This window comes from Fistularia commersonii, chromosome 25 (genome assembly GCF_037954325.1).
Source record: "Fistularia commersonii isolate RoL2024-O1a breed Wild chromosome 25, RoL_Fcom_v1.0, whole genome shotgun sequence".
NCBI lineage: Eukaryota > Metazoa > Chordata > Actinopteri > Syngnathiformes > Fistulariidae > Fistularia > Fistularia commersonii.
The window spans coordinates 2,816,072-2,835,338 of record NC_141308.1 but is presented as its reverse complement, the minus strand read 5'-3'; the positions used below and the strand labels follow the sequence as shown (position 1 = coordinate 2,835,338).

The 19,267-nt window shown below is 37.7% G+C and overlaps 1 protein-coding gene across 1 annotated transcript in view; it reads right to left on the bottom strand.

The window, feature by feature from the left end:
* Positions 1-450: 450 nt before the first annotated feature.
* Positions 451-19,267, bottom strand: part of tnn (tenascin N) — a 30,617-nt gene continuing 11,800 nt past the window's right edge. The window contains exons 5-18 of the mRNA XM_086173058.1: positions 16,691-16,824; positions 16,379-16,508; positions 13,588-13,770; positions 13,350-13,439; positions 8,529-8,792; positions 6,439-6,702; positions 4,690-4,953; positions 4,350-4,480; positions 3,696-3,831; positions 3,322-3,473; positions 3,053-3,149; positions 2,800-2,964; positions 2,046-2,209; positions 451-673 (exon numbers count right to left, since the gene is read on the bottom strand). Of these exons, the coding sequence (XP_086029184.1) occupies positions 527-673; positions 2,046-2,209; positions 2,800-2,964; positions 3,053-3,149; positions 3,322-3,473; positions 3,696-3,831; positions 4,350-4,480; positions 4,690-4,953; positions 6,439-6,702; positions 8,529-8,792; positions 13,350-13,439; positions 13,588-13,770; positions 16,379-16,508; positions 16,691-16,824 (2,321 nt within the window). The 3' untranslated portion in view covers positions 451-526. The remainder of the gene's footprint in view (positions 674-2,045; positions 2,210-2,799; positions 2,965-3,052; positions 3,150-3,321; positions 3,474-3,695; positions 3,832-4,349; positions 4,481-4,689; positions 4,954-6,438; positions 6,703-8,528; positions 8,793-13,349; positions 13,440-13,587; positions 13,771-16,378; positions 16,509-16,690; positions 16,825-19,267) is intronic.

Genomic DNA, 19,267 nt, shown 5'->3' with positions numbered 1-19,267 from the left:
AAGAAAAAAGATATACACTTGTTTTATGCAAAAAACCTTCAATGCGGCACGTGGGTTTTTGTTTGTTGTTTTTTGTTGTGTGATTTTTTTTTCAACTATAAATGCATTTAATATTTAGAGAAAATATTTTAGCTGGGTTTTCCATTTTCAAAAAATCTAGCCAAATTCAAAGTATCATTTTAGCTGACAATTTTCAATTTATTAAAGCAAATACACTATATCTAATTAGCTAAATTTAAATGTACCCCACTTTAAAGTTTGGCATGCCAATTTACTCATTATCACTTTCCAACAAACACACTACAGACTTAATTTCTCATTTTTAGCAGGCAGTTGGAAAATTACTCTTACTTTCAATGAATTCAGTGTCTGCCCTGAAACGTTTACATGGATTCCAAGACAAGAGGCACAGAAACAGGAAGACTGATTAGGATTCGTAGGTGGTGAGTGATCAACTCAATTGTGAGCAGATGGACCGAAATCTAGTGACAGATTACAGATTACATGGCTGGGTTATGATGCTCTTCTATTTCATTTGGGGAGCAGTGTTTCTCTTCTCTCTGGCCATCAACGACCGCCTTTTCCTCGCGGACATTGCTCCAACTGGTCTGATCTTCATCTCTGTGAAGTCAAGGGACATCAAGTGACCCTTCCACGGTTCCCAGTTGACACCCTGAGAGCAGGACAGAAATTTGAATGAGATTGGGGCAGACCGAGAGACAACAAATACATTTGAAGAAGTAGGTGGGATAGAAGAAGAGATTGGAGAATTGGGGCAAAGGACGAGAGAGATAAAGACAGAGAAGAAGCGTACAATGGGACAGATGGGAAAAATCAACACCAGCTGGCGTATTTATTTCATGTAAGCAGAAATTTGTTTTTGACTGTTATTGCATTTTGATGACAGAAACTGTGGGAGAATTATGGCAGTAATATTATGAGAAAATCATAACAAGAGCAGAGAAATCCAATGCGTCTGCCTCGGTATCAGTCTCCATTAGACATAATAACAGTCATTGTTACTCTATCAGCCTGGTAAAGAAAACATATGGATTATTGCTGTTGTAAAATACGTTTCTTGTCCCAACCAATAGATTGCTAGTTGACGAAACTGCAACTCAAAATGGGCTGCAGTGAGGTCTATTTTGATTGCCATCATGAGAACCAATCTCCCAGCTTGTTTTATTTTTGCCTTTATCATATTTAAACATGTGTGCCAATGTCCACTATTCTATCCATATTTTTGTTGTATCTCTTGTTTTTTCATACTTTAGTAATCCCTAAATTTCTCTTTGCATTTAAACCGTCATTAATGAGCAGTGGTCAGCCACTTTGCAGCAGTTATGGGTTCATTATCTTGCTTAATAACACTTCGACGGGCTAGTAGGAGCATAGGACTCAAATCTTCAATTCCAAGAATAACTATTCAAAACCCCTGAGCCATGCTGTCCCTTCTATGTGTCTCTTCCAAATTCGTATTCAATATTTTTTTTCCAACAAATACATTAAGAGATTTTTTCCGGGGCAAATACATAAAACTCTTACAACAGTGTAAAATATGAGACTTGAAAGTAGGTTGTATAAATAATTTCTAAAGAATAGTTCCTGGGTATATCTAGCAATAATACAGATTGATTGAATGCCATTGTACTATTCTTCTTTGTGTGCCTTTTCTACATCTTATGTGTTTCCTTCATCATTTCTTTGTCTTTTCAGCTCATATCGTTCAAAATTAAAGACACATTTTTCTTATGTCTGACTGTAGTCACATGGAATACAATTAGTAAATTAGCCGTCTTCTTCCGCTCAATTGTTTATATTACTTTAAAGAAATTTCTATTTTTTTTTTTTTTTTTATGAATTCTAATCACATGTTTTGATTCTTCATTGATTTTCAAGTAGTAATTCATGTAATAAAATCAATGCTAAAATTACATTTTACGGATTACAAATCAAATCGGTTTTCCTGGCTTTTCATGTTTTTCAGATAAGCATAGGTATTTCTAAATACCACCTGATGCAGAATGACCTCCTAGACCACTTACCAAACTGTGTCTGTTGTCGCCCCATTTGCCATTGAGGTTAGCAAGGTGACAGTTTTTATACCACCAGGCACCACGGTGGGTCAAAGCGCAGTTACCCAGGGCGATGTCATTATCAGAGTCAATTGTGGTCCAAGGTCGACCTTGGTGGTAAGTCATCGCATCACCTGTTCATCGTCAAATATATACATTATAAATAACAGACAGATGTTACAAAAAAGTTCATACATTCTAGAACACCCCTTCACTCAAATATTAAAACTAGCCTATTTATTATTTTCACATCTACTTTCGCGCAAGTGAGATCAATTCAATAGAATTATAAAAAACAGAGCAATGGGTTATCTGGGGTATATTTAGTTTGAGAACATTATGAAAGGGGAGCTCATTACATTTCATGTGTTTGAGCTGGTAAATGACAACCTACATGGCCACTAAACCCCAGTTCTCTAATATGCCACCTGCCAGTAGAGAAACTGCATACTGCAATCTGAATATGAGTTTCTGAAACAAATGTTCCAAATATTACTGATATCTATTTGCATTCTCAGCAGCTCACAGCAGGACAGTTGAGGTGCCACACTGAAACCTTTATATCCCCATTTTATTACTATACTGCAGCTCTTCCTCTTGTAACTTCCTCTGTTTGATGACTGTTAGCTGGGAAAATAGGCTTTTGATGGTAACACATGGTGAGCCTGACATCACCCCTCCACTGACTCATGACTTTGCAACAAATTTTCAAGTCAATGCCCACCTGCTGTTCCTCTGTATTTGCCAATAGTGAGTTTAAACTTCTGCTTGACAGGGGCGATTCTGAAGTCGTCATACACAGCATAGGCCCTCTCTGAGCCCAGGCCCAAGTCAAACCTTAGCTCATACTGGGTTGGTGTGTTAGTGAGCTCATATATCTTATCCAGACCTAATAAAAAAAGGACACAACAAAAGATAAGTTTGATTTAATTCAAACGTAGTTGATGTAGAAAATACATCAACATTGTTGTACTAACCAATCCAAAATTCATCTGTCATATCGCCAAAACCTGCAATGTATTGCTTCCAGCGTTTCATGAAGTCCAGCTTTCCACTGGTACGACGCTGAAGCACCTGAGAGCAGCAAGAATATCATTGGATAAAGCTCAAGAATTTTCAAATATTTTGCTGTAATAATTACTGTCAACAATATCTGTGTTACATATTTGCCACTGCCAAATTAAATTCACATGTCTTAACTGGGCAACATTTAAATAATCTTGAGTAAATTAGTGGTTATTCATACCAGCCAGCCACCTCCATCAGTGTCCATGTCACAGTATACTTCAGTCAGTTTAGATGGGTCATTCTTTAAATAAATCATGTAGATGCCACTTTTTTTTATCCCGTTCTTCATAATCTGAAAACAATCCATGGGAAAGGGATAGAGAAGGCCACCTGGAATGGAGAACATGACATAAGTATATGCCAATTCAAATAAGCAATTGAGATCAAAAAAGGTATCATAATAAAAGCAATATAATGCAGTGACAATTGCATCAGCCAAACTCTTCATCATAAAATAACAAAAATTAGGCAACATGTCTTTTCTTGATAAGGAGAATCATGATCCTTTTCTCGTGATGTGGAAGTGTCATCAGCAGGGAGCCAGTCACCGACCTGTTTTGAAGACCGTCTCCACAATCTTGCTTCGTTTGCTGCCCCTGTATGCTACAATGGTGACAATATAGGTCTTTGACATTCCCAGACCAGAAAGAGCAAAAGTGCTCTCACCAGCTCCAAGGTTTTTAACACTCTGAAAGCAACAAAAAGAAGAAGAAAGAAAATTAAAAAAAAAACTATTGTTCATTTTTGCAATATTTTGATTTTTGCAACAAATGCTTGCTTCCAGTTCCTGTAATAAATGAATCAAATAATAAAACATGACCTTTTTTTTGGAAGAACTCGCCACGAAATTAACAGTTTAAACTTCAAGGAAAAAATCATTTGACCTTATTCACGTGCAAAATATTACGATTGTTAAAATAGTTTCATAAGTGGCCACAAGAGGGCAATGTGCAATCGTGTTGAAATGTACTTTGCAACATTCTCATACAATTTACAAATCTAAGGACGTAATGCCGGTCGATTTTTGCATCCTTTGTATTTACTCCTAATTGTATTGCATTATACACAGGAGCAATTGGAATTTAAAAAAAATGAAGCATTCATTTGTGTAATTTGTATGTTCCAGGTTTTAATTGTCAGAGCGAATGGGCATGTCTTAAAGTGTGTGTGTTTGTGGGGGAGGTAGGGTGTCCAGTGTCTCAGTACCTCCATGGTTCCATCCTCATCTCTATAAGTGAGGATGTAACCCTCGATGTCTGCCAAAGGCCTAGTCCAGGTCAAAGTAGCCGTCTCCTGTGTCACATCTGTAGCACTCAGGTCCTTTGGAGCATCAATTTCTGTGGGTTGGTGAATATTACCGATCAGAGGTTGGTACAAGAAAACAGTGTTTACAGAATGTTGATTATCCCCTCAGTTAAAGGATTTTAGTTTGTGTACTTCAGATAAATAAAATTGACTACTTATCAATAAATGGTAATGTGTGGTTATGGATTCCATTAAAGTAAACATTGCCAAGGATATAAAAAACTGGTTAATTTGCAATAACCTGTTTCAGCTTGTGTTGAAATCTTCCTGGTGGATTTGTCCTTTTTAATGGCCCAAAGGTAGACAGTGTAGAGGGTTCCAGGCCTCAAGGAGGTAATGGTATAAGAGCTGCTTTGAGGAGCAACTTTGATTTCACCACTAGAACCCTCAGAGGAGCTGTAGGTTAGGATGTAGCTATCAATTTCAGCTTGGACCTGATCCCATGATACAGTGAAGCTGGACTCTGTTTCATCTTGGGATAAGAGGTTAGCAGGAGCATCCAGTTCTAGAGGAAGATGTCGGTAGATCTGGTTAATGTACTTACAATGCAAACTGCAAGATTTGTTGTTTTGTATTAAACTGAGAAGAAAAATAATAACCCTTGTGTTTTTTCTTTATGAATCCGGGCAAAAAAATAATGAAGGTAAAAGTTGAAATAGACCTTATTATCAAGACTTATCACAATTTGATGAATAAGTCTGTCACATGGTAGTTGATGTTAATCTAATGGAAGCAGAGTTAATCTAATGTACTCAGAGAGGTAGTGACAGGAAAATAGGTTTTGTAAGATGGGCTTAGTCCTACCTTTTACCAAGCACCCACTATCTTGGAAAAACACAAGATAGACAAAATGATGGCGGCATATCATCAACTCCAGATGGTGAATCTTTGACTGCTCATTACAGGAAGCCGTTTTAATACCTAAAAAATGTTTACTTCTCTCCTAAAATCATTCACAGGAGCAGGTTTGCGCCATAGGCTGATAATTTTGCAAAAGAGGTCGCTTGATGTACTTGAGGAGAGGATGTCTATGATGGTTTACCAGGACCTAAATAAAGCATTTGGCAAGCACCTGGATGAACCGTCCAACGGAAGACTGCTTTAACCAAAAAAAATCAACAACTATAACGCATTACATATTGAAAAAATACACTATTACAAATTTGAGAAGAGGGGATCGCTATCAAAAAAAGTGGGATCTTCACAATATCCGCCAATTCAACCAATAAGAAACAATACGGCACACAGTATACGGAATACATATTAGAATTCAATGAAATATTAACATATTGAGCTAGGTGAGGTTCCATAGGTTTTGACACCTGTCACAGCTTGTGTTGAACTCTTCCTGCTGGCTTTGTTTCCCTTGACACCCCAGATCTACACAGTGTAGAGGACTCCAGGCCTCAAGCCAGTCAGGCTATGAGAGTTGGTGTCTGGGCCTAAAAAGATTTCCTCACTAGATCCCTCAACTGAGCTGAAGGTTAGGATGTAGCCATCAGTTTCTGACTGGACCGGATCCCACGACACAGTGAAGCTGGATTCTGTTTCATCTCGAGCTAAGAGGTTAGCAGGAGCAACCAATTCTTCAAGGAGAGGTTACATGTTAAATGTTACTACCGATGGAAAATAATATACAGACGGGCAAATCAATTCAAATGGACGACCAGGATCGATGTAAATCCTTCCATAAATTAATAAGGGGGTATTCAAACAATGACATTCAGTAACTCACTGCACCATCACTATCAAACTGGCTGAGTGATAATCCTAAAAATGAATGATATCCATCCAGTCCATGCCAAAAATGACTAAAACTGTTCAGGACTGCCCAAGGTGACCTCACTAAACCAGATTTTTGTGTTTCACACATCTGTATACTGTTAAATCTCATGAGGAAAATATTTTCTTATTTTGATGTTGATGTAAGAAAAAGGGAGCTCTTTAAATATTTTTTTCATATCTGAGCAAACGGTGTGAAATGTGAGACCTGTCTCAGCTTGTGTCGAGACCTTCCTGCTGGCTTTAAGTCCCTTGACAGACCAGATGTAGACGGTGTAGAGGACCCCAGGCTTCAAGTGCCTTATCAGGTAAGAGGTACTGTCGGGCCCAACTGGGATTTCTTCACTTGAGCCTTCTGAAGAACTGTAGGTAAGGATGTAGCCATTTACATCTGCCTGGGCGTGATCCCAAGACACAGTGAAGCTGGTTTCTGTTTCATCTTGTACCGAGAAGTTAGTTGGAGCATCGTGCTCTGCATGGGAAATTGTGGTTAGAATAGTCTCCAAAAATGCTAAAACTGATTGCATCCAGTGCATTCACGACAGTATCCACATTTTATTAATATAACTCATATAAATCAATATAGTTCCCAATAATTTCATATATAAAGTGTCGGTTATGAACTTTTAACATTTTTTCTCAACAAATCAGTTCGACTTTAATTTCAATAAGATGTCTTTCATTATGATATGATGTTAAATGAATTAAGTACAAATGACTGCCTCACAGACATTCCTTGAATGATGACTGAAGCTGTTTTTTGTTTGTTTCTTGTTGTTAACAGCCATTTTGAGCCACACAGACTGAAAACAAATTGACTGATTTATCAATGACTGAAATGTTATAATTGAAATGTGTGTTATTTTGACTCCAAAATTATTCAAGCAGTGTTTTCTAAGTCCCATTGTGAGAAATTTGAACACTTCCTAAACCAGTCAAAGTGAACTGTGATGTAATTCTGAGTTCGACATCAGATCACATTGTAATTAAAGCATGAGGATTGCAGGTTACAGATGAGTGAAATTAATAGCTAAAGAGTAAAGCCAACTATGCAGTCATGATTTACATATTGCCGACAGCAGAGGTTAAACAGTGAATAATTCCTTGAGGCAGAAAAGGGAAATGTGGATTTACTTTGTACTGTAGCAATCTGTAGTAGTTTCCGTAGCTAAATATGGATAGCTGTTTTATAACGAGGAATTACACATCAACACCTCAGTCTCACCTTTCTCTTTATCTAAAGGTATAACTCTTGCTACTCCAATAGGATTACAAATATAACATCAGATCATCAGTTGATCTCCCACTAACAGGGAGACTTTCTGGTGACTTAACATATTTGCATGCATGCTTCTACTGTTTGATGTTGGAGCTAAGTAATTGGAGCTAACTTCTCTGCTTCCCTCATTAAATTTGATTCTAGGAAAAAAAAGGTTGAAATGGGGCATAAAAAAACAGAATAATGGATAAACACATTTAAAATAGTGGGTCAGGATTGCATAAGACTTCCTGCTTCTGCGCTATTCTTCTGAACACTTCTGAAAAAATAATGCTTTTGTTTTCCACTACATGTGATAAAACATTTTCATGTCCCATTTAAGCATTTTCAAATATTGCATCCATGTCTGAATATGAATCCAAGCAGACAGATTCACATTAGCAGGATTAAGCTATGTAACATGAGAGGGGTAACAAATTATAGCAGCTTTTGTTGAGCAGGAGAAATTCACGCCTCTCAAACATCTAACAGCAATTCATCCCCAGGCCATAGCACAAAACCATATATTAGGTGTCCACCCTAATTATGTTAAATTGCCCTTTTCAGTAAAGGTTTGTTTTCCTCTTGGCATTTAGCCAAAGAGGGGTTAATGTGCTAAATGTCTACATTGATGCTTTTAACTTTGACATTCACTCACATGCCAGGAAAGTGATGCTGAAATTATGCTCATAAAGCATGAAACGGAAACCATTTGGGCCATTGTACAAGTGGAATATCTAGGCTTGTTGTATGAGATACTTGAAATATATTTTTCGCAGACTTTAAAAAAGGCATAAGAGAAACACGTTTGAGAATATGATGGATGAAAGGGAGGAGGGAAACCTATCCGGGTTTATTTTACATTGCAAAGGCACATCCGAGATCAAAAACATTGATGTGCTTATCTGTGACTTGTCTTTGTGGAGTTACTGCCAACTCAATATCAAACAATAGATCTTCCCTTGTGCGTGAAGCTTTTTTTATTGTCACACACACTCAATTGATCAAAAACATAAATCCATCATTGAATTCCTGTTTACCTGTTTCAGCTTCTGTTGAGCTCTTCCTGCTGACTTTGTCTCCCTTGTAGGCCCAGACATAGAAAGTGTAGAGAACTCCTGGCTTTAGGCCAATGAACCTGTAGGAGGTCATGTCACTTCCTACAGGAATTGAAGAACTGGAGCCTGCAGAGGAGGTGTAACTCAGCATATAGCCATCTATCTCTGCCCGGACTCGATCCCATGAAACAGTTGCAGTGTCCTCGGTTATCTCAGTCGTGAACAGGTTTGTTGGAGCATCAATGTCTAAAGCAGTGAAGAGATACAAAAGACTTAATCAGAGGGATGAAGCAATCAACAGTTCTCCATCACTATTAGGAAAAGATACAGAGCGACAAAGTGAGGGGGGAAGGGGGGGGTTGAAGCGATGTAGGGGAGGGGGATGAAAGAGGAACATTATAAGAGGACCAACCAAAGACACAGAGGAAGTGCAGGGAAATGTAAAAGCAATCATCATTAGGGGATTATTCCTCTGTGGCAGCAGCTCAGTCAAGGTCAGTCTTGAGTCACCGCAGACTCTGCGTCATGAAAACTGATTGATGATACATCCTGCGGAAGGAAAGAACCATGCAACTCTCTACTAAACCACCCTTTTGTCCCTCAATACACTCCGTGCAGTGGATTTGCTAGCAGCTGTTTGGCTTCGAGGTCTGCTATGAAGTACACACCAAAAGCAATAATATTTTCTAAGAGTTACATATCACTAAATTGTATAATCGCCTCACACAAACTATATAACACACTTGCAAAGATCCATTCATCATGTGAAAACATCTTTATGGAATTTACACATTTAGAATGACTATTGTAAAGATTTGCATTGTCTATCTGGAAAAAGACAGAAATAGAATAGACACTGCTTAATGGCACTTGTGGTGCAGCATCAGGAAGAACTTAGGTCTTGGAAAAGTACTAAATTAAAGATGTGTTCTGTAACAGTCATTTCAATTCATGATTTTATTTTAAACAGATGGATGATAAACTTGAAATACCGAAAGACGGACATGAAAGAATCTAACAGTTTAAAGGATTCGGAAGTGACTTTTGACCTTTTAGCCACATTTGCTATTTGATCATTTGATAACATTTTGAAATTGTATGCAGGAAATGATTTTCATAATTTCAGCAAGTATGGATCATTTAACAGCTTCCTCTATCCATCTAGTATGTTATTCAATCTTATCTCAAAGAATCGCTGTCAACCTATAGTTGGCAAGCATTTGCTATTAATTTATTGATAATAAATGATGATTTAATTGAAAGATACTTTCTGCCCCACTGGCTGTGTAGCAACGATCATAGAGCTGCACAGCAGTTCTGATCAATAACAGAGGGTGTGCTCAACAGTATCATTTTCAGCCTCACAGCCTTGCTACAAAGTGGAAGTGATATGATGAATATGCAGGTGAAATCAATGGTACACATTTCTATCGGGAGTCATTTCTTCACAAGGGTGCACCAGGAATAATATTATATTTTATTGTGCACCGTTCACAGCAGTCTAAATGTTTTACCAGTAATCCATTATGTTCAATGACAAAATGTATGAATTTTATAAAAGCCTATGTATTTATCATGCATTTATCATGGTCTGCCTGACTTTTTTTCAGTCATTACAGAATCATCAAAAAGGCAATGCATCTCTCTATTCAAAACATATTTGCATGAAAATGTAATAATCATTGTATTTGTCAACACATTTTTTAACCTTTTTGACACTCCCATCGGGAATATTTAAATAACCGGTCACAAAAATGTTGTCTTTTTCTCACACAAAAAATGTAAGTTTGCACATATGGAAATACCTGGTTCTGTGAATTGTGACAACAGGAAACACAACCTGGATTTCTGTGATCATGACATACATAAAAATATGTGTTTTATTTGTGAATATTTTATTTTTTCAGGGGGAAATGGATTCTGTGTCTTTTTTCTAATGTGAATGTAAATAACTATCTGATTGTGACATGTTTACAACAATTTTTATGAGTGAAGGTTGAAAAAAATGTAAACACATAGATTGGTATCATTTTTGTTTTGTATGTTGGGAAAAAATTTCCGGGGAACCATCCAGCATCACCAAATGCCAAATTTTATTCATCTTGATTACTTTGTTTCATCTTCTCTTCTCCATTTTAAATGCAGATATTATTTGTGGACATGATGATGAGAAACATGTTTCCTGAATTAACTCAATTACCTAAAAAATCATTAGCTGTGCTGAATAAATATTTTTTTGGTTTTGTTCATAAATATATGATGGTATTAAGACGCTGAAAAAAAAACTGGCATATGATTATGTTCATCGAACCCATGTGTTGATTAATCTGAATACATGCATGTGCTCATTGATGTTTTTGTTGTAATGACTTAGAAATTGTAGAAAATGTAAAATTCCATTTGAAGGAAATATAAACTTGAGAATTCTGTTTAAAATGTGTTTTATCTGGACATCATCTTCTTTTCATAGATATTGGGGGAAGTTGTATTTTAATAGAACTTGTATTTGTTTTTTTTCGATTTGTTGAAAAATTCAGTCTGTCTAAACACAGTTATATATATGAATATATGTCATTTCTTGGGGACAGGAAAGAGTCCATGACGAGTACATCTGACTTGATCATGTCATGAACTCTTTATCAATCTTTTTTATTTTTATAAAATCTCTCTCATACGTACACAGCCCGTTTAAACAGTATTTGATGGTTAAGTTTGACAGACAGGATACTCCCTCTGGACCATATAAAATTGTACAGAGTCCAAGTACAAAAGACACAAAATTGGTTTCCTCCTGCATATCCATCTGCTTTTGCTCATGAGGTCCTGGTTTAGACTTTATTGAATCTGAATTTGCAGCAGCAGACGTGAAATGTTACGTTTTTACGCCCTACAAACTCCAGGCATGTTACCGACCAAAATGTCTGCTGCAAGTACATATTCTTTTGATTATGGTGTTTTCCTAAATGTAGGCAAGTTTTTTTTTGGATATGATGGTAATGTAGACGATACTGCCACACACACACACACACACACACACACACACACACACACACATACACACACACACACGTGCACTGGTGCAGGCTTGCACTCACACACATCGCAAGCACGCACAGATACACTTTCATTTATTGTTATATAACAACAACGCATTATATTAGTGAAAAACGGGCTTTATGGCTGAGCTTGTTCTTTTTTTATTCCCGAATGCTTTCTCATTTTATTCCATCTTGTCCCTGGTCTTATTTTTAGCCTGCTCTCGGTCTTTACGCATCACAATCTCGTGTTACATTGCTGTGGTTTTTTGTATATATTCTACATTTGTCTTAAGTTCTCTGTATCTCCACCACTTATAACCATGCAGACCTAAGGTAAACAGCCTGCTCAGAGAGATAATCTCCTTTCCACTATGCCAACCCCAAGGAAACCTGCAAATCCTTGTTGGCAAGCAGAGCTAAAGACTATCCTCTTCAATCACCTCTAAAAGCTTTTCCGTGCAACACCTAAAATGAAGGATTGTAGCTTCTGGAACGTAGACAAGCCAGTGTCTGTCTGGTGGAGATTACCACATTCACACACATATATACTCACATGCAATTACTTTACGAGAAGGTGACACTCTCACAGAAAAAAAGATTAGCCCTGGCAGAGGGCTCTTGAGTACCTAACTGGCTTCAAAAGAAGAGAGATTAGTCTCTAAAATACCTGATGACTGAAAACCATTAAATTGGCAGCCCCGGGGTCAAAGACAGAAGAGCCGTTGACCTGAAACCTGTTGCTGAACTGATTATACACTCAGGTACAACAGAGAGAGGAGGTGAAGGTAGAGAGATTAGGGAAATAAGGCAGAAAGAATATACAACAGCTGAAATAGACAGAATAACAGTGTGACATTAAGACTATTTTTATCAAAGCGGAAACACTTGTCAGTTAAATATTACCAGTAAAGGAACCAAATATCAAGAACAGATGTTGAAGAAAAACAATAGTATGAATTTCACTTCACCATGACTCCTTCCAATACCACCACCATTCAACACTATCAGCCAGACTCACTAAATCACAAACATTCGCACCTTAACCATCAGGGAGCATCTTGTAGTTATTTCACCAGTCATATTAGATTTCCCTAACCTGACCATGCTCTCCACTAAAACAAGTCCAGATTATAATGTTTTAAAGCTCTCTGTTATTAACCCCATAACTGTATAATGTACTGGCTGAATCTATCATCAAATTATCACAGACTGAGTGTGGTGGATTGTATCATTTGGTAGACCAGTACTATGTGTGACAGATGTATTTTTCCAATTTAATTCTAACCACTAGTGAATTATAGGGGGCTTCATAGTGGCCAAGAGCCTTTCTGTGTTCCCATAGCCATTTCAAAGTGTTATATGGATTTCCTCACTGTTTTGTGAATGTGTTCGGGTCCACAAGTGTCAGATCAATCATTTTAAGTGTCATTCAATTCAGAAACACATTGAACGTAAATGGAGTCTGAATGCAATTTCCCATTCAGTGGTAATTCATGTCAGGAAAACTGGACCCATTTTGTGTTCACTGATAATACATGGACTTTACTAAAGGAGCAGTTTCTACAAAATTACAGTAACTTAGCCAGATATTACAGAATCTGATATTATTGCAAGAACATCCCCATGGTGGCCACCCATGTTGTAATCATTGGAGGGTCAGAATTGAGGTCCAGCTCAATAGTTTTAGTTGGTGATGCATGAAGAGATTGTTATTTCCTAAAGGGAGGAGAAATATTTGTTTAAATATGATAGTGTTGGTACTGACCGGTGACACCGATAACAGAAGACATTTTTCCCTCAGTGGTCCCTTTAATGGCCTGCACTGAAATGAGGTACTCAGTTCCTGGCAGCAAACCTGCAGAAAGATGCATTTGATTAAAATAGAATCTGACATAAATGAGGTGTTGGCAGTCTACAGTAACAAAAAGCAATTAAAATTCATCACAGATTTTTCATGGAATGCACGAACAAGCTTGCTAATATTAATCTGTTTCAATACTGACCTACAATAGTGTGCTTCGTACGGGCCTCTTGGCTCCCCTGTATATCTGTCACCTCCTCCTGTCCTATTGGGTCAGTATGTGTGAGCCTGAAGTGATCCACTCCAGTCTGCGGATTGTTCCAGTCTACCTCGATTGTGACTTCTGTCTGGTCAACAACTCGTATATCGTCAATACTTGAGACATCTGGGCAGAATGCAGGCATATATAGTAAAGACATTTTCAAAATGGAAGTGTGAAATGACAATCGACAATGAGCTCATGATACTTAAACAGGCTAAATCTTCTAAACTGTCCTCTCCTAATCATTTCTCATGTGCTCTAGTACATGACCTTTATATTCAACCTTTAACCGTCAATTTCCAATTGAGACATAAGTTAAGGTGATGATATTGCTTTATTTCCCAATTCTCGTCGAAACATTCTTGTCTTGGCAAATGGACTTGAATTTCTTCATTTGAAGATATTTCACCCTTCATCCAAGAGGCTTCTTCAGTTCTAATGACCTATGAGGAGTTTCTGAATATAACTGCCAGGGTTTTGGCCAAGTCTAGGTTATGGTGGCTCATTGTGTAAATGGAAGAGTTGATCTACAGAAACTAGGTCTGAGGGGGTTGTTATGCTAATGGGGGTGTTGTTCGATGGAACAAAAGAGCAATTTAGTGGGATAACCTTGACTGGAACGTGAATAGGTAAAGCTAAACAGAGGAGTGAAACCTGTTGGATCCCAGGAACTGAAACTCATGTGGACGTTACTGGGGGCTGATTCTGGTGTTGGGTCTTTCCTGGTTGTTTGGAGGGTGCAGATATTCTTGGTCCGTGTGTGCAAATCCATCTTGGTATTGATTCCAGTATGTTGTATGGGAAACGTTGTGTCCGAGGCCCCCTGCTATGTTCAGAGATGTTTTTTCTGTTTTGACAAGGATGGCTTCTTTGACTCCTCTCTCAAACTATCTGTCTTTTCTGGCCAGCATACGGCCATTGCTGTCTTCGAAAAAATGGCCTTTGTCCTTCAGGTGTAGGTGGACCGCGGTGTCCTGTCCTGAAGTGGTGGGTCTCCTGTGCTGGGTCACCCGTTTGTGAAGAGGTTGTTGGGTCTCTCCATTGTAGACATTGTGACAATCCTCAGTGCAAGTGACAGCATACACTACATTCACACTGAATGAAGCGTGGGCCTTGCTTTCAACCTCCTCAATGTATAGGTTTGCCACTATGGGGCATACAGACGAACACATGCCACATCCATGATTTTGCTGGTAGAAGCGGCTGTTGAACTGGGAACATGTGGTCTGTAGACAAAGGTCCAGTAGGGTGCAAATGTGATCCGTGGAGAGTTTTGTTCTGTTTCTCAACGTGTTGTCCTTAACAAGGTGTTCCCTCTCTGCCGCGATTGTATCCAATGTGGGGATACGTATGAATAGTGAGGTTACATCGTACGACACCATGGTTTCATCAGGGTCCAGCCTGATCTGCTTGACCTTACTGGCAAAGTCTTGCGAATTCTGGATATGGTGTTTGGTGTTACCAGTCATAGGTGACAAAATCTTTGCCACATATTTGGCAATTGTATATGTGTTGGAGTTGATGCTGCTGACAATGGGTCTGAATCCAATATTACTGGTATTTCTTTGAAAAACGGTCTGTACCAACAAAAAAAAGTAGTAAAAATTATGTTGACTTGGTTAGGTGCAATGTAAATATGGGGAAATTTATCTGTAAAGACTTAGGGTGTATGAAGATAGAGGGAGAAAAAGAGAGATGCAAGAGAGTAAGAGAGAGAAAATGAAGAAATGTTTTTACCATTCCTAAATTTGCACAATTTGTACCATTTCTTAATTTGCACACATGGCGTAAAAAGGCAGAACAAATGTGATCCATTTGAATAAAACAGGGTGCAAGTACAGTTTGAATGTCAGGTAACTGTTTTTCATGATGTGAAAGGAAAAAAAAGTCCTCTTATACACCCTGTAGATATAGATTAGATTGAAGTGTTTAACCCATATCTATCCCTCACTTTGTACTCACACAATCATTAAATGAGATGATGGTGTTTTTCTCAGACCCGTACAGGAATTTTATTTTTCTGTTGGATTTTCCGTGGTAAACCAGACTAACCACACTTAAGAGTTAAACTCAATTTCTTCCTTTTCTTGTTCTGTGTCTTTCTTTATCAAACCCCCAAATTCTTGTGTTAACAGTTTACAGTTATTTTCACATCTGTCCCTGACCACATCTGAGAGGATGTCTCATTTCCATAAAACGCATCCTTGGAGTCATTTCCTTTTTAATTTACGCTAACTTTGATGTTTCCAAAGAACTTTTTTGATTTGTGAACATTACGCAAATCATTTACTGAGATATGAAATACAAGTGAGACTGATTTGAATGATATGGAAATATATACTTTAAGGATATGACTGTATTTGCCATGACTTGAATGAAAATATTATAAGACTTAAAATGATCCTTCTGCTTCCACTTTTTCCCCCTGCCTAAAACATTGTAATCTACAACCAATCTGTGTGTTGAACATGTATGATTCTGAAACAAGTGTTTTCATCCTTTACACTTTGCAGTTGGATTTTCTTTTAATGTGATCATTTAATCCTCAAATAATCCAAATAAACCTGTCAGACCACTGGAAATACATGGCCTCTCTGCCAAAATATTGTCCTGCTTTTTTAAACCAATGACACATTTGGGATCACTTTGTTCAACTGCCAAGAGAAAAAACTATGTACAGTTTTGGGTCATTTTTAGCTATGGAGGCCTAAATCCATCTCTCCTCGCTCACCTGTGGTAGCTCTGATCTTTTCTGATTCACTCTGGATGCCCTTGATGACAGCTCGTATCTGGACAATGTAGGTGACCCCGGGAATCAGTCCTGTGATGAGGTATGCGTTTTCTGTGTTGGGAACTTGAATCTAGGTTACAAATGGTCAAAGGGAAGAGGAGCAATGATTATCATCATATCCCTCCTACTTTATAACATCTTATGTACTCACTTCACTGACCATCCAGGATTTGAAACTTGATAAGGGCATTAGAAAGCAATCAAAGGAAAATAATTACAAATCAAACGGACAAGGATCACTCAAATACTTGCCTTTTCCATGGCATTCTTCTGGTCTCTGGGATGATATGACAAAATATAATACTGTGCCCCACGAACCGACTCCCACTCAACAAGAAGAGAAACATCAGTCGCCTTGACCAGCCTAAAACCCTTAGGTCTGAGGACTGAAGAAGACAGAGATAGAGGAGCTGGATTATTAACCAATTTGTGAACTGACAAATAGTTAATAAATGATGTTTTTGTTAAATGATTTATCTTTTATGTTTATATTTTTCAAAGGAAAGGACATTTAGGTTCTTAGTCATTTAGTACAGTATGACAGATCATAAAATATGTCTTAAATTATTTATCAGCATTTACTCATAAAGAAATATGAAAGTGAAAGAGCATCTAACATAAATTTCTCCTCAATTTGTAAGCAGATTTATTATAGTATCATTTTTTTTCATGTTTTAAAACTGATCTACTTACCATTCATAAACTGAGATTAGCATTAATTACAAACCAGTAAATGAATGATCTATTTCAGAGATTAATAATTGGAAAAAGAAGTAAATTTAACAAAACAATATACAGATGTAAGAAATGTTATACATGGCCTTTAAAACCAATTTAATGCCTATAAAACGCATGAAAAACATTCAAAACATGTCATGCTTTCCCAATTCCTCGTAGATATTGACAAATCCTAATATCAAACCAACCCTGTATTAGATAACCTGTTTTGATTGGATCAGTATTCATGAAACGGCTTGGAATGGGAGTGAGGAAAGACATATCTGCAGGGAAAAATTAGATTTGAGCGCAGTAGATACTTCTGTTTGCCAGGCTAATTGCTATCAGCTGCAAAAAGAAAGAAGTCTTGGTTTCGTTTTGGAGAGGTTTAAACTGGAAGGTGCAAACCTCTAGAGTGTCCTCCAAAGCAGACAGCTTGCTGTTCTCCCCAGAAATACAAGCATAATCCACAAATGGTTTTGCATTCATGCAACCCCAGAGACCATTCCCACCCAAAAAGAAACTCAATCTAGTCACTGTTCTAATCTTAAATACTGCATCAACACAGTCCTGATGAAGGGGCTGAATCCTGGCAACTCAAGCCTAGTTTGAGAATGATGATCTATAAACCATCAAGAGAAAATATGATTAAACTGAAAATATTAGTATGTCAAAGTTTAAGTGTTCAACATAGTTTTTACACCAAGATTATGATGAGCTAAAGCTCTTGTGATGAGTAACCTTTGGCAATGAGACCAAGATCCATTTATACTGTTGTTCAAGAGGGTAGTGAGTTAGCATAAGTTATCATTAAACATAAAAATTTGCAAAATTATCATTGAATCAGTCTGCTAAAAAAAAAGCCTTCATCAGAGCTATAGAGTATTCGGTCAATAGAGCCGATACAACAGCAAATTCAAAGCCAAGGTTATCTATGCGGTAAAGCACAATCTGATATTTGTAAAAAAGGTCCATCCTTACAGGCACGCCAACCTTCATGGCTATACACGGTACATGGTGGTAGAATTGAAGAAACAGGGAAATGGGTGGGAGTCTGGTGTAAATATAATAGGAAAGCCAATACATACCAGGGTCCTTTGGCCTTACAGCTCAAAGGACCCTGGTTCAGTTCCAACAAGGAGACATTTCTGGTTGTGGTTTGCATGGTCTGTGTGGGTGTTCTCTGGTTTCCTCCCACATGGCCACATATATAGACACCCACATATTTTTTCAATTAACATGCCGCATGTTATGGTGAAAATGGTCTCAAATGAGTGAGTGAAGGGTTTTCTGTGTATATATGTGGCCCTGCGATTGACTGGCAACCAGTCCAGGTTGTACCCCTGCCTCTGGTAGGGCTCCAGCATCCCTGCAACCCTGCAGCAATGTTCGGGTTGGCAGGATAAGCGTCAGAAAACGGATGGATGAATGGATGGATGGATAGAATATACATATGGTACAGATATGATCCATGATCTCTATAATTCAGTCCTTTTGACCTTGACCAACTTATCAGATAATTGATTATTTTTCCAGAACAATTGACAATTGTTATCTGAATTTTTTTTACAGAATGGCTATAGTAAATAAATCATCATACTGAGATCATAAAAAGCTGAATCTAAAGGAGATTGGTGATTGTTTGATTGAAAAATATTGACGAAGCAGGCAACTAGAAGAACACACACTGAACAGCATCTACGTGAACAAATTAATTAAGAATATTTTTAACATTGATCATGGTTTTAAAACTATGTTCAAAGGATGCATCAGGGAACGCTTACTATTCTATTTATTGAGGTCCTCCTCAGATGTTAAATGAAAAGTAATTACTATCAATTTTTATCATTTACCCAGCATCAATGGTATTGCGTTAAACAGCACTATTCAAACTGTGGCACATGCTAAAAACATAATGCACCGAATCATCACACAGAAATCAGTTTGACATTTGTCATCCAGGTGTTGAAATGGCAAGTAGCCACATTAAATAAGAGATGGCTGCACTTCTCCCACTGCTTATTACTACTTTTATTACTCACACCTAAAATCAACACACTATGTTATTCTCACCTCCCACTGCTCCACCCTGACTTTTCCTCTGACACTGAG